General features: G+C 43.6%; 1 protein-coding gene across 3 annotated transcripts in view; it reads left to right on the forward strand.

Moving 5' to 3' along the window:
* Positions 1-7,557: 7,557 nt before the first annotated feature.
* Positions 7,558-22,015, forward strand: part of UNC5A (unc-5 netrin receptor A) — a 571,376-nt gene continuing 556,918 nt past the window's right edge. For 2 of the 3 annotated variants that reach the window (XM_040344399.1, XM_040344401.1), the window contains exon 1: positions 7,558-8,050. In XM_040344399.1, the coding sequence (XP_040200333.1) occupies positions 7,951-8,050 (100 nt within the window). In that variant the 5' untranslated portion in view covers positions 7,558-7,950. The remainder of the gene's footprint in view (positions 8,051-22,015) is intronic. The other variant, XM_040344402.1, reaches the window with a different exon arrangement.

Raw genomic sequence — 22,015 nt, forward strand, 5'->3', positions numbered from 1 at the left:
GAGCAGCCTGTGGGTACTACAGATCCAGCCCACATCGCTGCTGCCATCCGATTCCTCCCTCTCTCCTCTCACAATGTACCGATCGGTACACAGAGGGGAAAGAGGAAACCGGCGTCTTCACATGACGCCGGTTTGTTTACAAGTGATCGCTCCGGCCATCTACCGTGATCCGTGATGTGCCAGGTCTTCTGGACCCGGCGGTCACGGATGTTTCCGGGAGCACGCCCCAAGGGGCTCGCGGGAGCAAGATTCTGGGAGGACGTCCTCCCAGAATAACTAGACCGCGCTGTAGCCGTATTTCGGCTATGGCCTGGTCGGAAAGTGGTTAAGGGGAACCCTGCAGCCTGCCAGGTTGTATGTTTGGATAAGGGTCTGATATGGATTTTTGGGGGAAACCCCTATGCAATTTAAAAAAAAAAATTGGCGCAGGGTTTCCCTTTATATCCATACCAGATCTGAAGGGCCTGGTATGGAATTTGGGGGGACCCCCTCGCATTTTTTTTTATTTTGGTTCGGGGTTCCCCTTAATATTCATACCAGACCCATGCTGTTTTTTTTCAACGACTTTTATCCTTATTGCCGGGACCCGACAATTCATTATAGCCACTATAGTAGTTTTAAATTACTTTTTTCCTTTAGAAATTTGATTTTGTGCAGGGACTGTTCTAAACACAGGAGAAATGTGCCACTTTACAGGCATACTATAGACACCCCCCAGGTACGAAATTTAAAGGAATAAAGGGGGTAATCCACAAAGATCCGGCGTAACTTAATTTTTTCCATTTAAGTTACACTGCCTTAAAATTTCTACCTAAGTGCCCGATCCACAAAGCACTTACCTAGAAATTTTGGGCTGTGTAACTTAAATTCCGCCGGCGCAAGGCGTTCCTATTTTCATGGGGGCGATTCCCATTTAAATTAGGCGTGCTCCCGCGCCGGCCGTACTGCGCATGCTCGTGACGTAATTTTCCCGACGTGCATCGCGCGAAATTACGTTACGCCGAGCTTTGTGGATTGCGACGGGTCAATAAAGTTGTGGCGGAAAAAAAAAAAGATACGGCGCGAAAAAAAATTCTAAATAAAAAAAAAATCGCGTCGCTGGACAGACAGGTCTGTTTTTACAAGGTGTAAACAGTTTACACTTTGTAAAAGCAGCCCTAATTTTGCGTTTGCAAACTAAAACTTACGGAGAAAAAACGAAGCTGAAAAGCTTTGTGGATCTCCGTAAGTGCTAATTTGCATACCCGAGGCGGCATTTCGACACAAAATTCCCCCAGCGGCGGATGCGGTACTGCATCCTAAGATCCGGCAGTGTAAGGCCCCGTACACACGAGAGGATCCATCCGCTGGAATTGATCCGCGGACCGGCTCCAGCGGATAGATCCCCTGGTGTGTACAATCCAGCGGATCTGTTTCCGCGGATTTTTATCCCCTGGGATGGATTTCCAGCGGATAAAAATTTGAAGACATGCTTTAAAATCTATCCGCTGGAATCCATCCCAACGGATTGATCCGCTGGTCTGTACAGACTCACCGGATCAATACGTCCGAATGAATCCCCCGCATGCGTCGTAATGATTCGACGCATGCGTGGAATTCCTTATATGACAGCGTCATGCACGTCGCCGCGTCATCATCGCGGCGACAGCACGACATGTCATCGCGATGGGATTTCGGCGCGGATTTCGATCCGATGGTGAGTACACTCCATCGGATCAAAATCCTCGGAAATCCTCGAGAGGATTTATCCGCGGAAACGGTCCGCGGATAAATCCTCTCGTGTGTACTAGGCCTGAGTCCCTTACACATGCCGGATCTTCTGCCTAACTATGGAAAACTGATTCTGTGGATCAGTTCAATAGTTAGGAACAGGGATACGACGGCGTAACAGCAGTTACGCCGTCGTATCCCTTTTGTGGATCTGGCCCAAAGACTTTGGCTGTGTTCGCGCGCTCTAACAAATTTTTGGGATGTTCGCGTGTTCTGCTGCGAACCGAACCGGTGGTTGTTCGGCTCATCCCTACCTGTCAGTTTAGGTGGAAGGCTGTGTCTTGGTAGGCTAGCAATTGTGTCATACTTTTTCCATTTTTGGATGATGGATTGAACAGTGCTCCAGGAGATCCATTTATCGTTTCACAATTATGTGCCACTTTGTGTTGGTCTATCACATAAAATCCCAATAAAATACATTAAAAATGTTTGTTGTAACATGACAAAATGGGGAAAATTTCAAGGGGTATGAATACTTTTTCAAGGCACTATATATATCTCTATATATAGATATATATCTATACGTCCATATATATAGATATATATCTATATATATTGTAATTTTTTTTTCTTACTGTGGGGGAGGTGCTTGTACTAGAGGAAGTCATAGATCGATGTCCCTGCTTAGCAAAGACACAGGATCCATGCCTTCTGTACTGACAGAACAGCGATCTGCCTGTGTACCAAAGCATCGACGGGTGCCGGCAGACATCGAGTCCGCCATACCCATCAATCAGCTCCCGCTTTGTCTAATCAGACCCGGAAGTGCGGGATCATGTACTAGGTACATGATCCTGTGCAGGAGAGCCACCTTGCTGCCGTATATATACAGTATAAAGTAGTTGTGAACAGTGTTATTGGCACTTTCAAATAAGTTACAACTTTGCAGGCACCATACCTGCTTTTGCTTAGTTTTAGAAATAATATTTCTTTCCTTTTTTAATACGGTTAAACAGTTGTTGTATTCTTCCTGATACTGCGGTGTGGTGTTACAGGACAATGTGCATACACACCTGTACCTGGTTGATCCTGCCAGTCACCTTTATTCCTTGTTCTAAACTGATCATACAAAGCACAGATGCTGATCTGTGTTCATGTGGTCAGGTTTCATCCTTTGGCTGGCCATTCTGAGGTACAGGACACTGTGCAGACACACAGTCTATTCAGCCTGAGGCAAGATTCAGGCTGTGCTTGAGCAGGGGGTGTGTGCCAGAGACAGGCTGTGATTGGGAGAGGGTGTGTGCCGGAGACAGACTGAGATTGGAAGAGCGTGTGTGTGAGAGGCCGGCTGTGATTGGTCAGAGGATGTAATGTCTGAACAAACTACCCAATACAGGCATGCTGTCTGTCTGCACAGTGTCTTGTACCTCTGAATGGCCAGCCAAAGTATTAAAACTGACCACACGAACACAAATCAGCTTCTGTGCTTTTTTCTGATCAGTTTAGAACAAGGAATAGAGGTGACTGTCAGGATCAACCAGGTACAGGTGTGTATGCACAGTGTCCTGTAACACCACACCCCAGTACCAGGAAGAATAGATGCATGGTCACATGACACAGCTTTTTACCATCCCTGCGCTGTCCTTCCTCCTCCAGAACCTTTCCCTATCTCTAAGCACTGTTCCTTGCCGACAGGAACCTGTCCCTACATTAGCCACTCGCATAAAGCGTGACAAACCTCGGAGCCAAAGTCTTAAATAGACTCTGCCTGATCCAAGATGGCCACACAAATCATGTGGGGTAGACAGCTGTGACCGAGGAAATCTTGGAGGAACCAAGTTCCTCACAACTTCCTTCGGTCGAGTGCCACCTACCGTGGGAAATATAAACTGCACCTGCCTACAATTGGGAACCCAGGCCACATCCCTTGCAGCACAGCCCCAAGCACAGCGATCGTCGACACTGCAGCAGCCACCATCTCTCCCCACTGGCTGCATGTTTCCTCCACGTACTCTGGTTTCCTCCCACATTCCAAAAGAATGCTGGTGGATTAATTGGATCCTGTCTAAATTTGTATAATTGTGTATGTATGAATGCAACTTGAGGGCAGGGACTGGTATGAATGTACAATATGTGTGTAGAGTGCTGAATACAATTTTCTGTACTATATAAGTACCACAAATAATGTAAATATATATATAAAACATTGATCATCGGCTGCAGCTGACTGGCTGCAACCACTGATCAATGACAGGAGTTTGCCCCTTCAACAGAAGTCTACCTAATGAACCACTTCTATTGTGCAGGGACTACCACCAATCCCTCTGTACATTTTTATCTGTCTATAGCCAGCTAAAGTTAGACTAACTACAGTGCCTACATGGACTCTTCTTTTTCTATTTATAGAGGTCTATTTATAATGTGATCATGCATCTTTTCTAACTGAATCCAATTATTCCTGGGGAAAAACTGCAGAAATCTTGCATAAAAAGCATTTATAAATAAACCCTTCAGTGTGTTTAGAGTTAAAATGTTTCTAAGTCCAGGTTCATACTGAATGCGCTTTTGAAATTGTGTGACTTCACATAAAATAGCATGATTTTAAAACTGCATGTCAGTGCGACTTTAGGTGCAACTTGGCTGACATCTGTGCGACTTCATGCAGAGATGTCTATGCACGTTGCACCCAAAATCACCAAAAGTAGTACAGGAACTACTTTTCCAAATCAGTGCGGCACCCTCAAAGGCGTTTCAACCGATTTGAACAGTTCCATTACCAACAGTAAGGTGTGACTTGTCATGCGATTTGACCCGTCAAATCGCATGACAAGTCGCTCTGGTATGAACGGGAGCTAAAGGCTGAAGATTTTTTACCTTAATGCATTCTTTCATACTTACCTGACTCCGATCACAATCCAGTGCTGTGCCAGAGGGCAGCGTCTCTCCCCGCTTTCTCTCTCTCCCCACAGCAGCAGAAGCCATTGGCCCCTGCTGCTATCGATCATAGCCAAGGGAGTGGGTGCAGGCTCAATGGACACACAGAGCGAGGCTCAGGAGTGAGCTCACACAAGTGGCTTGCTATGGGGACACTTGCTATGGGGATACTTAGCAGAGGGAGGAGACATGAGCACTGGTGGGGGACCCCAGAAAGGGAGGCTTGGGGCTGATCTGTGCAAAACCATTGCACAGAGCAGTTGAGTATAATGTGTTTGTAAAAACAAAATGTTTTACAATCACTTTAAAGTCTAAAGCCTCATACACACTACTAGTCTGTTTGTTTTGTCAACCCGGAAGAAGAATTGACAGCTCAGGTCGAGGCTGCTGTACCAACAGTCTGATGTTAGTACAGTGATCTCCTCTGCTATGCTATTGTGTTCTGACAGGGGGCGCCCCTCCCGCCAGAACACTCCGGTCAGTGCTCCCAGCCATTGGCCGATCGGGAGCTGGCCGGCAGACCTTTTTCGGTCATGGCCATTTGACAGAAGCTTCCGAAAGGCCGGCTTCTGTCGGACCGGCTCCCGTACACACGAGCCGAATGTCAGCCAGTTTCTATTGAACCGGTTGAAGCCGCCCAACATTCAGAGCGTGTCTACTAGGCTTAAGTGTGGCTATATCTTAAATGACATTGCTGTAACTTTGAAGTCTCTGAAAAAAATTCATAACCCCTTTCCTTTTCCACTCACATGTGATGATATGTTATAATGATGTGTATTTAGTTGAAAGACACCTAGATTTTGGAGTATGCTAACATTTGCTGAAAATGAATCGCTGCCCGAAAGCAATCTTCAGTCTTCCGGTTTCTTCTCCTGGCCAATCAGGAAGCGGGTCCTGAGAGCCCATTGGCCAGGAGTCAGAAGACCTGAGTGGACGGGAGGAAAAGCGACAGCCAGAACAAGGAGGAGACAGAGGGGGGAAGCTGACACTGCAGCCATGATGTACATGGGGTAAGTGCACGGCTGACGGGGGGGGCCTGGGGGCAGGCAAGGGACCCGGCAACCCAGGAGGGGGGTGGGTATGGGTATGGTGTGCAGTGGCGGGCTCGAGCAATGGGAGGGGAGAGGGTTAGTGTGGGGTGGCGGGCTGGTGCGACGGGAGGGGGGTGTTTGTGGTCAGGTCTGTCTGCCACCCCCCCAACCAATGGAGCACCAGCCACCGCTGGTTGCTACTGACAGCTACTTTTCTCACGCTGTCAGGGTGGTGGTGATTTCTGATCAACGTGTAGCCAAGACACACAATCATGGTGATTAGGTTTGCCTACAAGAAAACCTGCCAGCTGTAGCTCTGGATTACAGTAAATTAAGCTGGCCATACATTATACAATTTTCTTATTCAATTTCCTTTACCTTTACCAGCTATGCAGTGCAAGGGCCTGCCTGATTGCATACAAATTAAAAATGGCTCCTTTTATATGGTTTTGGTAAACCTAGCGCAGGAAGTGGGGAAACTGGCAGGATCACCAGGTAGAACAGGCACAAAGTACAGTGTAATCTGCTATACTATGCGTTTTTATTTTATTTATTTATTATAGTACATTGGGGTTGATTTACTAAAGGAACATCCACTTTGCACTGCAAGTGCAGTCGCTGTAGATCTGAGGGGAAGATCTCAACTGAGGGGAAGCTCTGCTGATTTTATCATCCAATCATGTGCAAGCAAAAATGCTGTGGTTTTTTTTTTCTTGCATGTCCCCCTCAATTTACAGCGACTGCACTTCCAAGTGCACATGTAGGCAAAGTGGAGTTGCCTTTAGTAAATCAGTCCCAGTATTTCAAAAATGTAGGGTTCATTCATGCCACAATCCCTGAGTTCCCCCTGCGTTAATGCAAGAGTGTTTTACATGTGCTGGCGTGCATTTTTTAAATGTGCTTTGTTGTGTTGCCTTTTTCTTATGCTTTTTATGACCATTTTATGCTTTTTTTTTTCACTTCCATTTTTTTGGTCATGTGGCATCACGTTTATGTGCTCTACATTGTATAAAAACACAGGCTACAGTACTTTTTGTTTTCAGTGCACTGCAACACAACGCAATTGTGTGAACTATTCTCATTAGAAAACTTGCTTTTTACTGTCTGCGCTTTGGGAATGTGTTGAAGAAATGCAATCTGAATGCATTTAGTGTGAATGGGCGCTAAAAACGTATTACTCGGGTAAGCAAATTAGTATTGGCATCATTGTCAATGGATACTATTGCTGCTAATTTTGGTCTAGGCTTTAATGATCTCTGGATTAAATAACAGATGTATCTTTTGTCTTCTCGTGGTGATTTGGTGATGGTGTACCACAAACCTCAGCAGGCTTTGTATTCCAGGGGTGACACCGTATTGTTGGGGAATCTCATTTTCAATAGCAGTGTATGACAACATGTTCTTGAGACATTCAGAAAGGTCTCTAGCTGCTTCACATTTCATGAGGACAAAGTGCAGCTCCCTTGGGATGCCTTCATTAAAGACTGAGACATCCCGTATTGCAGAGAAGGATTTCATTTTGGCTATATATTGCTTTCCTGTTCTCCGGCAGTGAGTCCCAATTCACTTTTCAGGAGTCAATAGAGACTGCTGTACGCTTCAGAATTATGATCATTTTTTAAACATTTGCATAAATACTGTATGTTTCTTGCTGTGAAGGAATTCTTGCTGCTCTCCCTTGCATAAATCTCAATCTATCCCTGCATTAAATGCATATTACTCCCTCTCCCCCCCCCCCCCCCCACATCCCTGACAGACAGCAGCTGGGGTTAGGATGCCTGCGGCTGCAGCAATCCTGTTTCCTCCCATCAGCATCACAGAAGCTGCCACTTTAACCAGCTGTTGCGTTTCCTCCGCTCCATCCAACCAGCTGCGATCCAGACCGTGTTTTTCCAGCGCGTGTCTGCATGTCCCTTTCTGCCTCGCTCGCTCACTGGCTCATTCTCCTTTCACTGCTCTGCATTGCTGTGGAGACCACATAAGCCAGTACTGGAGAGTGGAGAACAGAGGGAGCAAGAAACTGCTTGTCGTCTTCTGGCAAGTGGATGTTGGCTATGTGTTGACGTATCTGGAAACCGGTCCAGGGCGCGCTCTGGGAAAGTCAGGTGCTGCCGAAAGGGTCTCGCTGAGCTGCTACAGTTAAAGGGTGCACATATGGATCGTTCAGCAAGAGAAGGGTATTGCCGTGTACTGCGGAATGGAGGGATACTCTAAAATCAATCACGTTGAGACTTCACTCTTTCATTGCCAGTGACACCTCAACTTGTGCCCTGCAATGGGCTCATGGCCGGGGGACTTCAGTCTGGACAGCAGAATGGGAGCAGCATGTTTTCTACTGGTCAGTGGCTTTCTCAGTTTGCAGCTTCCTCCCTCTGGTGAGTTTGACATCTCCAACTTATCTACTACCTACAAGGGGAAGTTGGTTGGCTTGCTAGTCACTCATGGTCCATACCTTTATACTGAATGCCAGCTACCCCTCCTCCTGTGTAATGCTCTTGTGTGATGCTTTAGCTTTTCACCTTTGCTCTCTCCCATAGGCATAGAAAGACAGTTCCATGCAGGGCTTAACACTCCTCATGTACTGCGGTATGTCCTACACACATTACATGCATCACAAGATATGGAAATGTATTCAGGCAGGCTTTATCTATGCAAATAATTGCTCGATAATAAAAGCTAGCATGAAAGTTACTGAAGGCAATAAGCTAGGGCCATGGCAGGGCTCTCCCACTACACACCAGGGCTTGTAGGAGTCTGTATACATGGGCGTTCTTCAATGTGCCCGCTAACACTTTGCATTAAGTTCTGTTTGACCTTTGCACAACAAATAATGTTCACTGAACCCTTTAGAGAGTGTGATTGTAATATAGACAGGAACTTGACTTTAGTGTCACTCAAATTCACCACCTTCAGCTCCGACACCAGAAGCCCGGCTAGATCAGCCACATATTCTTTGTGTTACTATGCAGAGTCTGAATGTATATGAGTATGGATACTGAATATCGAGGATTAGGCTCCAAGTTATTATGGATGAACAGCTTGCACGCATTCTATTGCGGTTCCGTCAGCAGAAGTACGATTTCCTACGGACATGCAAAAAGCCGACTAAGTAAAAATTTCCATTCCTGAATACACTTTCTCAGCAATGCAAAGTTCAGCGTTCATCTACAAACCTTTTTTTTTTTTTTTTCCTAGAGATCACATACAGTGCATGCTTGATTGGCCTATATACTATACGGAAGGCAATGCCAAGATCTCAGTATGTGTGATTTCTAGTGTCAGTATTACGTGCAGACAGAGACAGGCTTTTCTAGATGAGGTCAGGAAGCCAAGGATTCGCAGCTTTATTATTTACTGGATCCTGCCTTTGCAGAAAACACTGATAATAACTCATTGCAAACAGGGCCTAGAACTGCACTATTGGCTGATTTACAGTAGTGCAACTCGCGGTGAATGTTTTACAATATAGCTTTCTGCAGAGCATCATTTTCCGTGGGGCTAATGGGGGATCTTAATCACATGTTGTTATGCTCAGGTGAACAAAACTCATTGCTTTTCATTAGCAAGAACTACCTTTTTACGCAAAGATAGATGGATAGATAGATAGATAGATATTTGTGTCTGTATTTATTGATATTATTTGATTTTAAATGCTTTATTAGACACTACTATACCTTCAGGGGCATTAATGATCCTGTCTATTGCTCTGCAGTGCTCACACGTTTACGGTGGAGCACATTGTACTTTTGTATGAAAGCCAAATACCATAACATGAACTAAAGCAATGTATATATTCTTATTTTCTGGACAGATCTACATCTAGACGCATTGATTTTGCAAGGTTTATGGACTGGGTATCTATTCTTTGCTTCTGCTTAAAAAAAAAAAAAAAAAAACACAGATTGAACAAAAGTGTGTGCGCTTGTGTTTTGGAACAATTTAGCTTGCCATTCATTAGTTGGGAGTTAAGGTGCCTGAGCAGGAAAACACAGATGTGTATCTGTCTGAATGACTATGTGCCTATGTCTGTATTTTGGTGTCAGTAATGAGGTTTTGTTGCAGATACATATCTACTTGTCCTGCTGTTTTTTTTTTTTTTTTGCCTGTGTGAAAATACATTAGTAGTTAGAGTGTGAATGTCATGCTGTTCTGCCTCATTCCCTGTATGATTACGATAGGGGATGTGAGGACCCTGAATGAATGGGTTTAGGTCGTGCAAGCCTGTACGCATATGCTGAAGTTCTTTGTAGTAGGTGAACAAAAACACAGGGAAAACGTGTGACTATGCTGAAAGGACGTGATATGTCTAGGACTTTGCTTGAGCGTTTGTGTTCAGAGAAGCAGCAATGTCTATTGTAGATCTAAAAAAAAGATCAGATGTGTATAAATATAAATTTAATATTATGCAGTGAAAATGGAAGTGCATACCAAGATGTTCATAATATATACAGAACAAAAGCGTGACTTGGGCTCCCAAATACCATTCATAGTAATACTCACATACTGTGACTATTTAATTAAATTTGAATAGAAGCACTTTCAGAATATCATGGATAGATAGATAGTAGATAGATAGATAGATAGATAGATAGATAGATAGATAGATAGATAGATAGATAGATAGTAGATAGATAGATAGATAGATAGATAGATAGATAGATAGTAGAGAGACAGAGATAGATAGATAGATAGATAGATAGATAGATAGATAGATAGATAGATAGATAGATAGATAGATAGGATTTCCAAAGAACTTTACACTTTCGTGCTCGCCAGACAATCCAAAATGTTAAAAGGTGACACCTGTTCTTTATAGAGAATGAGAGCTATCCAACATCTTGCCATGCTATTCTAAACCAGATGTGCCAGATGTTGTGTTGGCATATCAGAGCGAACCTTCGCTGGTCAGACATGCTGGGCACTACTCCAGCCCCTCACAGTTTTCCTGTGGGAGTCACCGGGAAGGTACTGGGATAAATTAATATTTCGTTTTGAATCTGTTGGGTGGGACGTAACTAAAGCATCCCAGCGATTATGTTGTAATATGCAGCAATGCATAATTATCAAACTATGGTTGAAGTTATATTACAGAATCTTACATTAGCAACAATGTGTAGGTCACCTTCTGCCAAAGCTGGTCTAGCACTGAATCTCTCGGGCGTTATCTAAGCTGATCGAGACTGAGATGGCAGACAGTAAAGTAAGGACAGCTTGATGACCTCAAGGAGGTATATAGGAGGCTGGTTAAAACTAAAGGGGAACACTCATCCGTTGATATCACATGACTGATGCTTTGTATTTTACTATCTATGCACGCCATCACATGTGTGTGCGTGGCAAAAATGAAGGGTCTGGGTCATGCCTTTGCCATCATTGGCAGCAGCCATCATTTTATAGGCATTTGCTATAGATGTTATTTATATTTTTACCAATAGAACAAAAAGTAACAGTACTATGTACTGTCCAATACAGCCAGTGTTTTTTTTTTTTTGCAGGGGTTTAAACAATTGATTGGAAACGTATGTGACATGAACGACCACAACTGGGCTCCATTGGCTTAGCTGAGCCATTCCTGCAAATTCCCCATTATTTCCGTTATCTGTATTGACATAAAGTGAAGCAATCTTTACAGTCTGTGGGTTATTCATAACATGCACATCAGTCAAAAGAAATGTTTTTTTTTTTTTTTGATTGAGAACATTTGCCAACATCAGGCAAATATCTAATGTAATTGGTCAGTATTACAGCTGTGCAAACCAAAACCAGTAAAAGACGTTGAGTCAAGATACCTAACCCAAGGGTTTACTTCATTAAACATCTTCTACCCACGCACATTCATTCCCTGTATCCATTAGAAATCTTACATTGTTTTCACTTCAACCATTGTAATCCTAAATAAAGCACTTGTTCACTCCTTAGTCATTCACTACATTTCACTTGATATAATTAGTGCCTCTGTAATGTAAAAAGCAATTACCTGGTTCTAAGAAACTTGTCAGTAGATAATACAACAATTTTTCTGCATCCCTTAATGTTTATTAAAAAGGTTGTATTCTAATGATAGAGAAATTATGCAAATATGGACTCAAACCTGGAAATGTGTTCTTCAGGAATCCACATATAAAAAATCCACATATAAAAGATCCTTGATGTTTGTTGGAGATTCAGTTTATACAAACGAGGAAAAGCTCCAATACACAAGGTCACAACAACATAAATGCCACAAGCAGCATGGAAAACAGTTGGTTATGTCTTTTTATTGGAAGCTTTGGTAAAGGGATTCACTGGTATTCTTGAAGTTGGTTGTGTAATAATATGATTGCATTTAAGTAAATAATTGCAATTGTAAATTAATTATTTCCCAACACTTATTTAATAGTGTGTTTGTGTGTCTTGTGTATATATATATATCTATATATATATCTATATATATATATATATATATATATATATATATATATATATATATATATATATATATATATATATATATATATATATATATATATATATATATATATATATATATATATATATATATATATATATTAATTTACCAATGGGAATCAGGAAGGAATTTTTCCCCTGCTGTTTTTTTTTTGCCTTCCTCTGGACCAACTGTCCCCCCTGTTATTGGTTGAACTAGATGGACTTGTGTTTTTTTTTTCAAACAGACTAACTATGTAACTGTATGCAAGCCATGCATCTGCTAGGTAACATTGGACATTGAATGCTCTTTACTTCTTTTATTCTCAGTGCAAGAGCCCTGTCAATAGTCCTTTGCAGAAAGAAAAAATATGCACTCCCTGTAGCAAGAACTGGCATACAGATACTGTATACACCAATGGGAGAACCTAACTGAAATGTGATTTAAGTTTGAGCCTCTTAGTATAAACAATAAAGAAATAGTAGTACCATCATCCTAAAAGTCAATTAGAATAGAGTTTTGGGCTAAGGGGACCCCAAGGACCCAAAGAACCAAGAGAATGGGGCGCAAGAGGACTATATCTGTACTATAGAGAAATACGTAAACTCAGAAAGTATTGAAGATTAAAAGATATATATATATCAATTTATTAACATAGTATAAAAAAACATGACATTACGATACATGAAATGTAATTATGTAAATATAACAGTCAAGTCAAGTAAAAATGTAGAAATCATTAAAAAATTACTTGTAAAACTTAGTTTGTAAATTCATAAAGTTTAAACTAATAACTCAAAATGGTAATTTAATGAAAATACACACCAGACTCCTTTAAACAGCAACCCAACAGGGCAAAGTAATAAGTGAGCTCAACGTGATATAAATATGCAGATTTAAATGGGTAGCAATAACTGAAAATGCAAAGCAAAATACTCAACTCATATGAATGTTTTTAATTTGTTATTCCATACATATGCTCATATATATTATATAGTATATATTGGATAGATTAAGTCACTTGGATTGCAAGTCAATCCTTAATCTGCAAGTGTTTTGTAAGTTTAATTATGCTGTATGGATCACCAGCATTAAAAGTGATCTGTTAAAGGCATTAATTGGAGACATTACCGTTCCTTACTATTATATCTATGTATCTTGCACTATTTTCGGATTGTGGATCCTCGTCTTACCAGAGTTAAAAAAAATATTTTTTTATAATAATGTGAGATCGCCTTTGGCCCATTCTGCAAGCAAGAAGTGAAATGTTAAGGGATCCAAAGAACTGGCTTGCTGAGCTAATATTTAGGTGCTATGAATCAAACATCTTATACTCTCAGTGCACGTATAAAAGATATGTGCATTATATTTTACATTCAGAGTTTTTAGAAATAGATGATGCAGCAATTTTCATCCCCCTAGACACTATCAATTTGTACATGCATAACAACTGTGCAGTAATTGTAATGTTACAACTATTAAAAGTGTGACTACCTTAAATTAAAGAATCCTTATTATTTTTCCCTGGAACTTTGATGAAATGTTGTCATTGTGAAGCCATAGATCAAAGAGGAACTGCAGGCAAACAGATAAATAAACAGTTCAAATAAATGCAGTATGTGCAAACTATTTCCCTGCCAAAGGCTTTGTAATTCTCTTCAGCCAGTCGTTTGATTCATACATCTCTGTAAGCCTACTTGTCCAGAGAGGTGACACTATTATTTCCAGTTTGATCTTTGTAGTAGGTAGGGGAGTCACAACGCTACAATTCAAGCATGGCTTGTGTATTTGTTGGTAACAAAATATAAATTTCTGTGATAATTTTCCTTTAGTCATTCCTAATGCAAAGAACTTCTATATTGGTTTCTACCAGCAAAATCATCTTACTTTCATATACAGCTAACGTCTCCTTGAACCCAGTCTGTAGAATAAAAAGTAAATTTGCCAAATCTTTGTAGATCTTTTATTTATTTCTACATAATAATTTGTTGACTAGACTTGCTTTGCCAGCAGCTGATTGACATTGGGTGCTCTGGTTTGTCCTACGCTTAATATTACCAGTATTCCCAAGTTCTTCTCCATTTCTGTGTTCCCCAACTGCATTCCATGGGCCAGATTCAGATACCTTTAGGCAGGCGTAGCATATCTCCTATACGCTACGCCGCCGTAACTTTGACAGGCAAGTCCCATATTCAGAAACAATTTACGACCGAAGTTACGGCGGCGTAGCGTATACAGGCCGACGTAAGCCCGCCTAATTCAAAACTGGCTGGTAGGGGGCGTGTTGTATGCTAACTAACCGTGACCCCACGTCTTTGAAGTTTTTAACGAACGGCGCATGCGCCGTCCGTGAAAGTATCCCAGTGCGCATGCTCCAAATTACGCCGCAAATAGTCAATGCTTTCGACGTGAACGTAACTTACGCAAAACCCTATTCGCGAACGACTTACGCAAACGACGTAAACCGTAAAAAATTCTACGCTGGCCCGACGTCCATACTTTGCATAGGCTTCATAGAGCAGGGGTAACTATACGCCGGAAAAAGCCTTACGCAAACAACGTAAAAAAATGCTCCGGGCGCACGTACGTTTCTGAATCGGCGTATATACCTAATTTGCATATTCAACGCATAAATCTCCAGAAGCGCCACCTAGCGGCCAGCGTAAATATGCAACTAAGATACGACGGTGTAAGAGACTTACGCCGGCCGTATCTTAGTAAAATTTGGGCGTATCTTGCTTTCTGAATACAGAAAGAAGATACGCCGGCGCTTCCTAGAACTTACGCGGCGTATCAATAGATAAGCCGACGTAAAGTCTATCTGAATCTGGCCCCATATATATAAAATTATTATTAATTATTAATAGGAGGTGTATTTGCTAAGTGAACTCAAGATTAGTAGTGTCTGCTAGAGTTATTTCTGAATTTCGATATTCTCAAACTTGAATTATCTAACTTTTGAAGATTTCTCTGTCTAATAATCAGTTCTAATTTCATATACATACAAACTTCCCTAGCCTGTGAAACTCTATCTTTTGTACCAGGTGATTATGGGGAATATCATTAAACCAAATTTATCACATCAGTAGAATTTTCAACATCCTAATATGAATGCGTATTCTGTTAAAAAGTGGTCAGGTTAACTTGACATTGCCTTTTACTTTCAAACCTACACAGGTCTATGTCTATTCATATTACAATGTGCTGACATTTTTGCTTTTTAAGAGGTTTTTTTTTTTTTAGTCTGAACTGCAGGCAAATACATTAAATGCCTTTTAGTTCTCTCATGCATTTCTTTAAAAGTCATGGAATTATTTTCCCATTTGGCTAGGGCAATTACCGTATTTATCAGCGTATAACACGCACCCCAAGCTAAGAAGGGAAGTTTAAGGAAAAAAATGTTTAGGAGGGAAGTTTAAGGAAAAAAAACTTACATTTTAAATGCCCATCAATGCAGCCTTACCAGTGTCCATCTGCTGTCTTGCCCAGCATCCATCTGCAACCTTGCACAGAGTCCATCCAGCCTTATCAGTGTCCATCTGCTGTCTTGCCCAGCATCCATCTGCAACCTTGCACAGAGTCCATCCAGCCTTATCAGTGTCCATCTGCTGTCTTGCCCAGCATTCATCAGCAGCCTTGTCCAGCATCCATCTGCAGCCTTATAAGTGTCCATCTGCACCTTGCCCAAAATTGCAGCATTATGTATTTTTAAATTTAGCGCCTCAACCGAGCTATACAGAGCCGGATTTCCTGTGTATTTGGCTTCTCTCGGCGGGACAGGGCATGCCTGCGAACGGAGCCGAGTGTAGCCGAGCCTAGCCGAATACACAGTACGATCAGCTCAGCTCCGTCTATGTCGGCGGCGCTCAGAAACAGCGGGGATCGGCGTATAACACGCACCCACGATTTCCCCCTGATTTTAAGGGGAAAAAACTGCGTGTTATACGACGATAAATACGGTACTTGAAATGGGTCGTAATAGTAATTTAGCACATGTCAAGTGGGAGGGTCTGTTCTTTAAGTGGTGGGGTTACATAGATAAATTCGCACATCAGGGAGCAGACAATAATTAGGCTAGTGTCTCTAAAGGGTTGACTTACTAAAACTGGAAAGCGTAACATCTGGTGCAGCTGTGTATGGTAGCGAATAAGCTTTTAACTTCAGCTTGTTCAATTAGGCTTTAAAAAAAAAGAATCTGGAAGCTGATTGGTTTCTATGCAGACCTGCTCCAAATTTTGCCTAGTTTTGTCTAAATTAATCCCAAAATGTGCAGAACTGTATTCTCTAGATCAGAGGTCTCCAAACTTTGTAAACAAAGGGCCCGTTTACTGTCCTTCAGGCTTTAGGGTGCCAGACTGTGGCCAGTGGGAGTAGAAAATGCCCCAGTGTCAGTGGAAATAAACAATGCCCTATCATTGGTGTCAGTGGGAGTAAACAATGCCCCATGGCTTTAGCATGAGTAATAGTGGCTCCAGTGCTGCGATGTGCCTCTAATTACACCACCGGTTGGATGGAGCAGCTGCCTGGGACTGAGTTAGTTACATGCTGCAGCCTGCAGAGCATGCAGATGCGGAGGGAAACCAGCGGCCGGGCACCCAGAGGCAGCAGTGTGCCCTAGGCGGCGGCTAGTTTGCCTAGTGATAGCACTGGCCCTGATCAGAGATTACGGGCATGCTACAGGAGAGAGATTGGGAACATGCTATAGAAGTTGTTGGAGACTGGGGACATGCTACAAACAACAATCATAGACCAGAGACACAGTACACAAGACTGAAAGAGATTGTTGTTACAACCCCTTTACAAATCAATGCTTCCACACTTGTGCTCCCTACAGTACCCATAATTGTGCCACATTTGATATTTATCTCAGTAAGACCCATTATAAAAGTGGAAAAAAAAAACATACAAAGAAAGGGAATAAACAGAAGAAAAAAAATGAAGACAGTGTGGAAAAATAATGAACCGTTTAACTTCTAGACTGGTTACTGACTACTGCGCACTAAAACAATTAATACTGTCTGCAGGGGCCTCAAGGGACACACAGACAGTGCCAAAGGGCCGCATGCAGCCTGACTGGCTAGCAGGGCTGTAAATGGCGTTGTTATCATCATTAGACATATAGCACAGTACAGGTGGATGGACCATAGTGCTCAACAATACTGCTTTGTGAAAATACATACAATATCATGATGCATTCCCAAGCCTAACAAAATAAATCCATATGCATGCTTTACATTTTATGATACTAAATTCCATGGGGAAATTAAAATAGGTAACAGGCTTTTTCCACAAAGGATGTTGTGTCAGAAATATCTGCTGAGTTTACTGTCAGATATACATGGTTTTCTGTCTGTTTATTAAAAAAATGAGATGGTGAAATGTAAACAAATGCTTGTTAATTTTGTGTATGTATACAAATGTTGTGCATAAAAATATTGATAAAAAGGATATAGGTGGTGGTGGAAGAATAAGAGCCGGTTCACACTGCGGTGGCACGACTTCGGGGGCAACTCTGCAAGTCGTCCTGAAGACGACTTCAGAGGCGATTAGCAAAATTACTTATGTATAGAAGTCAATGCAAATCGCCCTGAGCCGCCCCCGAAGTCGTACAAGAACCTTTTTCTAAGTCGGAGCGACTTGCGTCACTCCTATTAGAACGGTTCTATTGCATAGAGTGGGACGTGACTCGTCAGGCGGCTGAGCGCCCCAGTGTGAACCGGCTCTTAGGACTTCTTATTTGGCTTCAGTTCATGGGTCCAAGCATGATATTGTCTTTTGGGGCTGATAATATCAAATTTACTGATCTTTTAAAGAAGAAAAAGAAACATACAAAGGTGTCTAAGGCCCCGTACAGACGACCGAACATGTCTGCTGAAACCGGTCCGCGGACCAGTTTCAGCAGACATGTTCGGTCGTGTGTAGGCCCGAGCGGGCAGGATTCCAGCAAACATTTGCCCGCCAGGCCTTTTCCCAGCGGACAAATATTTCCGGACTTGTTTTAAAACAGCCCGCTGGAATCCTGTCCCCTCGGACATGTTCGGTCGTCTGTACAGACCTACCGTACATGTCCGAGCGCCCGCCATCCCTCGCATGTGTCGAATGACTTTGACGCATGCGTGGAAGCATTTAACTGGCAGGGCCGCCCACGTCGCCGCGTCATCGTCGCGGCGACGGCGCAGACACGCCCCGCATATTGTTTACGCGCGGATTTCTGTATGATGGTGAGTACAGCCACAATACAGAAATCCCTGGGCATACATGTACGGTGAAAACGGTCCAGCGGACCGGTTTCATCGTACATGTATGCTCGTCTGTACGCGGCATTAGAGTAACATGAGAACTGCCTTTAATTAACTAGATTGGACATGATAATTTTGCAAGATGAAATGATGTAAAATTCACAGATGGGAACAGTCTAAATATCCTTATTAAATGCTGCCCTCCTTTCTTTTTTGCTTTTCCTGTTTACATGGCTGTGATTTATTCTTTACATGACCCCTTTACTTCACATATAGGCTTCTAAAAGCGAGTAACCCCAACAAAAACAACTTTTGTAATACCTTCCCTTCATCCTTCCTTACGCTCTTCTCTTGCTAAGTAACACATATGTGTGTTATCTCTTGGTCATGGCATAAAGTTTGTGTGCAATTTTGAGAAATTAGTTATTTCACCTACATTGAATTTGTCATTAGAAAAATATGAGGACTGTCATTATGTGTATTCTTCTAAAAATGCTATATGTCTGGCTGTGTCTGACTTCAGTGTTTTTGAATCGCAAACCTGCAAAATGCATTCTATAAATGAATGTCAGAAAAGCCCCAGACCTTCTTAGTAGTATACTTATTTCAGGTCAGTGACAGACAGAGTTAAGGTCAAAGGATCAGCATGGCTGCTCGTTTTCTTGAAAGGAGAGTTCAACAATGGAAGTCTCTATTATTCTCTCTTGAAAGATTTGCTTTTAAGGGGTAATATTGTTGCCCATTTCAGATGACCTATATGACCCAATACACTGGTTTGAAATAGATTTCGCACTGTAATAACAATAAAAAAAGATTTGAAAGCAGAACACCTCTATATATATATATATATACACATATATATATATATATATATATATATATATTTATGGTCGGAGCCCTACGGCCGACACGGACATGGACACAGACTGACTAGGACTCACAACATACAATGGACCTGAAGTGTGCGCTGGCCCTAATGGACGGTACGCCAGAATAAGGGGGCATACCCTGTTAAATGATAAATGTAGTGGAGAGGAATGAACCTGGGAATTCCTGTGAAATGGGATGGGGGGGGTGGGCGAAGTGCGCCGGAAGTCTCGTGCTGAGACAGGAAGCCGACGGAGCCCGGAGGGAGGCGAGGAGATTATATAGGCTCCCCGGGCTCCTCCCATAAACACAGGCCGCTGCTCGGCCTTATTACTTATGGTCGGAGCCCTACGGCCGACACGGACATGGACACAGACTGACTAGGACTCACAACATACAATGGACCTGAAGTGTGCGCTGGCCCTAATGGACGGTACGCCAGAATAAGGGGGCAAAACATTCAGGTAGGGTTATAGTTTTATTGAGTCAGAACATTAGTGAGCAAGTATGGCGAAGGCTTGTGCCATCTCCGCCTGAGGGTCAGGAATGTACCTAGCGAAGCAGGCAGACTTCCACCTGCCTAGCTTCTTAATGATATGGTCGGGGACCCCGTGTCGCGAGGCGGTTGAGGCTGCTCCGATACGAAAGGAGTGGCCCGAATACTGGGTAGGATTGAGGTGCAGAGTCCGAAGGAGGATCCTCACGTGTTTAATGAACTGGCTGGTGTTCAGAGGTTTGTCCGGAAAAGGGAGTAGAGGAGCGGAGTCTGATTGGGCTGGCAAAAGTAAGAGTAGGCGGTCCAACACGGATACTGGGCACCAGGCGTTACCTGTCTTGTAAATGGCGATGTCTAAGCCGGGGCCTGATTGCTGTGTTTTGGTGGTAGTGAGGTGAAGCGTGAAGCGGTCTTGATGGCGGACCAAGTGTCGTCTGCGCAGGACTTGGCCGGCAGGGCTGTTGAAGGCAAACTCGCTGGGTCGGAGGAAACCATAATACGCTAGGTAGATGGCCGCTTGTATGACCAAGCTAGGCAGGAGGCCAAACGGGGATGTGGCGAGGATGGCGGACAGGTCTCTAAATATGGTGCTGGTAATGGGCAGGCGTTTGGCGTTGACAACTGGTTGTTGCTTCCGGACTGCGCGTAGGGCAGCTTTGACTGCGTGGGACGTAAACAGCGAAGGCTTCGCCGGATCGTGTAAGGCCAGAAAGTGCTGGACGCCAGCCAGGTAGAGACGGATAGTGTTGTATGAAAGGGACTGGCAAGTGTGACAGTAGGAGATGAAGGCCAATACGTGCTTGACACTCGGGGTGGTGTTAGCGGAGTGGCGCGTCAAGAAGTTGGTAAAGGTGTCCCAAGCCGTGTGATAGGCTTTGAGGGTATTGCGGGAGAGAGACTGGTTGATCAGCTGGGTAGCTTGCTGTAGGTGATGTGTCAGTCCAGGGTCAGTTGAGACCAAGGAGGGATAGGGGCTGAAGATGGATCGGCTGCGGGTTTCTGCTGAAAAAAAGAGGCATAATTAAAGCGGGACAAGGCGTCTGCGGCGAGATTACACTTGCCGGGGAGGAAGGTACAATGCCCATTGAATTGGTGTAGCAAGGACAGTTGCACTAGCCGACGTAGGAAGGACATTATAACAAGAGACCTGGACCTGCCCTTGTTAATAATGTCGGCTGTGGCCTGGTTGTCGGTGGTGAAGGTAACAGTTTGTCCAGCCCAGCTGTGGCCCCAGAGTTGGGCGGCTGCTACGATTGGGTACAACTCGAACAAGGAGGACGTCTGGGTGAAGCCCGGGATCGCTAGTATTTCTGGCGGCCACGGTCCAGCGAACCAGTGGTGGCCAAAAATAGCTGCAAAACCTGTGGAGGCTGCGGCGTCGGTCACTACTTGTGGGGAAAGGGGTGACACTGACGGTATAAACATTGATATACCGTTCCAGTTGGTGAGAAATTCTTCCCACATCGAGAGGTCCGCTAAGGCTGCGGTATCCAACCTGAGAATCTGATCAGGGTCCTGTGCATGGGAAAGGAAGACCAGAAGGCGTGACACGAAGGATCGGCCCTGAGGGATGATCCTTACTGCAAAGTTTAGCATTCCCAGGAGGGACTGCAGCTGCTTCCTGGTGCAGCCCTGCGTTTGGGTGAAACTATGGAGGACTGCCCTGATGCGGGTCAGTTTGTCGGGGGGGAGGCTGGCTTGCATGGAGGTGGTATCCAGATTAACTCCGAGGAAGGTAATGGAGTGTGCTGGGCCTTCTACTTTGTGTTCTGCGAGGGGGACGTTGAGATTTTTGAAGACGAGTCTCAACTTTTGGAGGTCTCCTGGAGGCGTGTCGGGTCGTTCAATTAGCAAAAAGTCATCCAAGTAGTGGATGACTTGTTGACAATGGGCTTGGTGCACGAGAATCCAGGTGAGAGTCTGTGCGAAGGTGTCGAAGAGCCAGGGACTAGACTTGGAGCCAAACGTCAGCTTGGTGGCGAAGTAGTATGACTCTCTCCATTTCATGCCATGCCAACACCAGAGGGACGGGTGGATAGGCAAGAGTTTAAAGGCGTCTGAGATGTCGGCCTTGGAGAGCCAGGTGCCCGTGCCGGTTTTAATTATGGCTTGGATTGCCATGTCTACAGACGCGTATTTTAGGGAGAACTCCTCCGAGGGGATCAAGGAGTTCAGGCTGGGGGTGGGGGAAGAATGAGGCGCAGACAGATCGTAAACTAAACGTGTTTTATTTGAAAACTTGCCCTTGACAAGCCCAATAGGGCTGACTCTCCAGGTGCTGAAGGGGGGTGTGGTGAAGGGGCCTATGATG

This window comes from Rana temporaria, chromosome 3, assembly GCF_905171775.1.
Source record: "Rana temporaria chromosome 3, aRanTem1.1, whole genome shotgun sequence".
Lineage (NCBI taxonomy): Eukaryota > Metazoa > Chordata > Amphibia > Anura > Ranidae > Rana > Rana temporaria.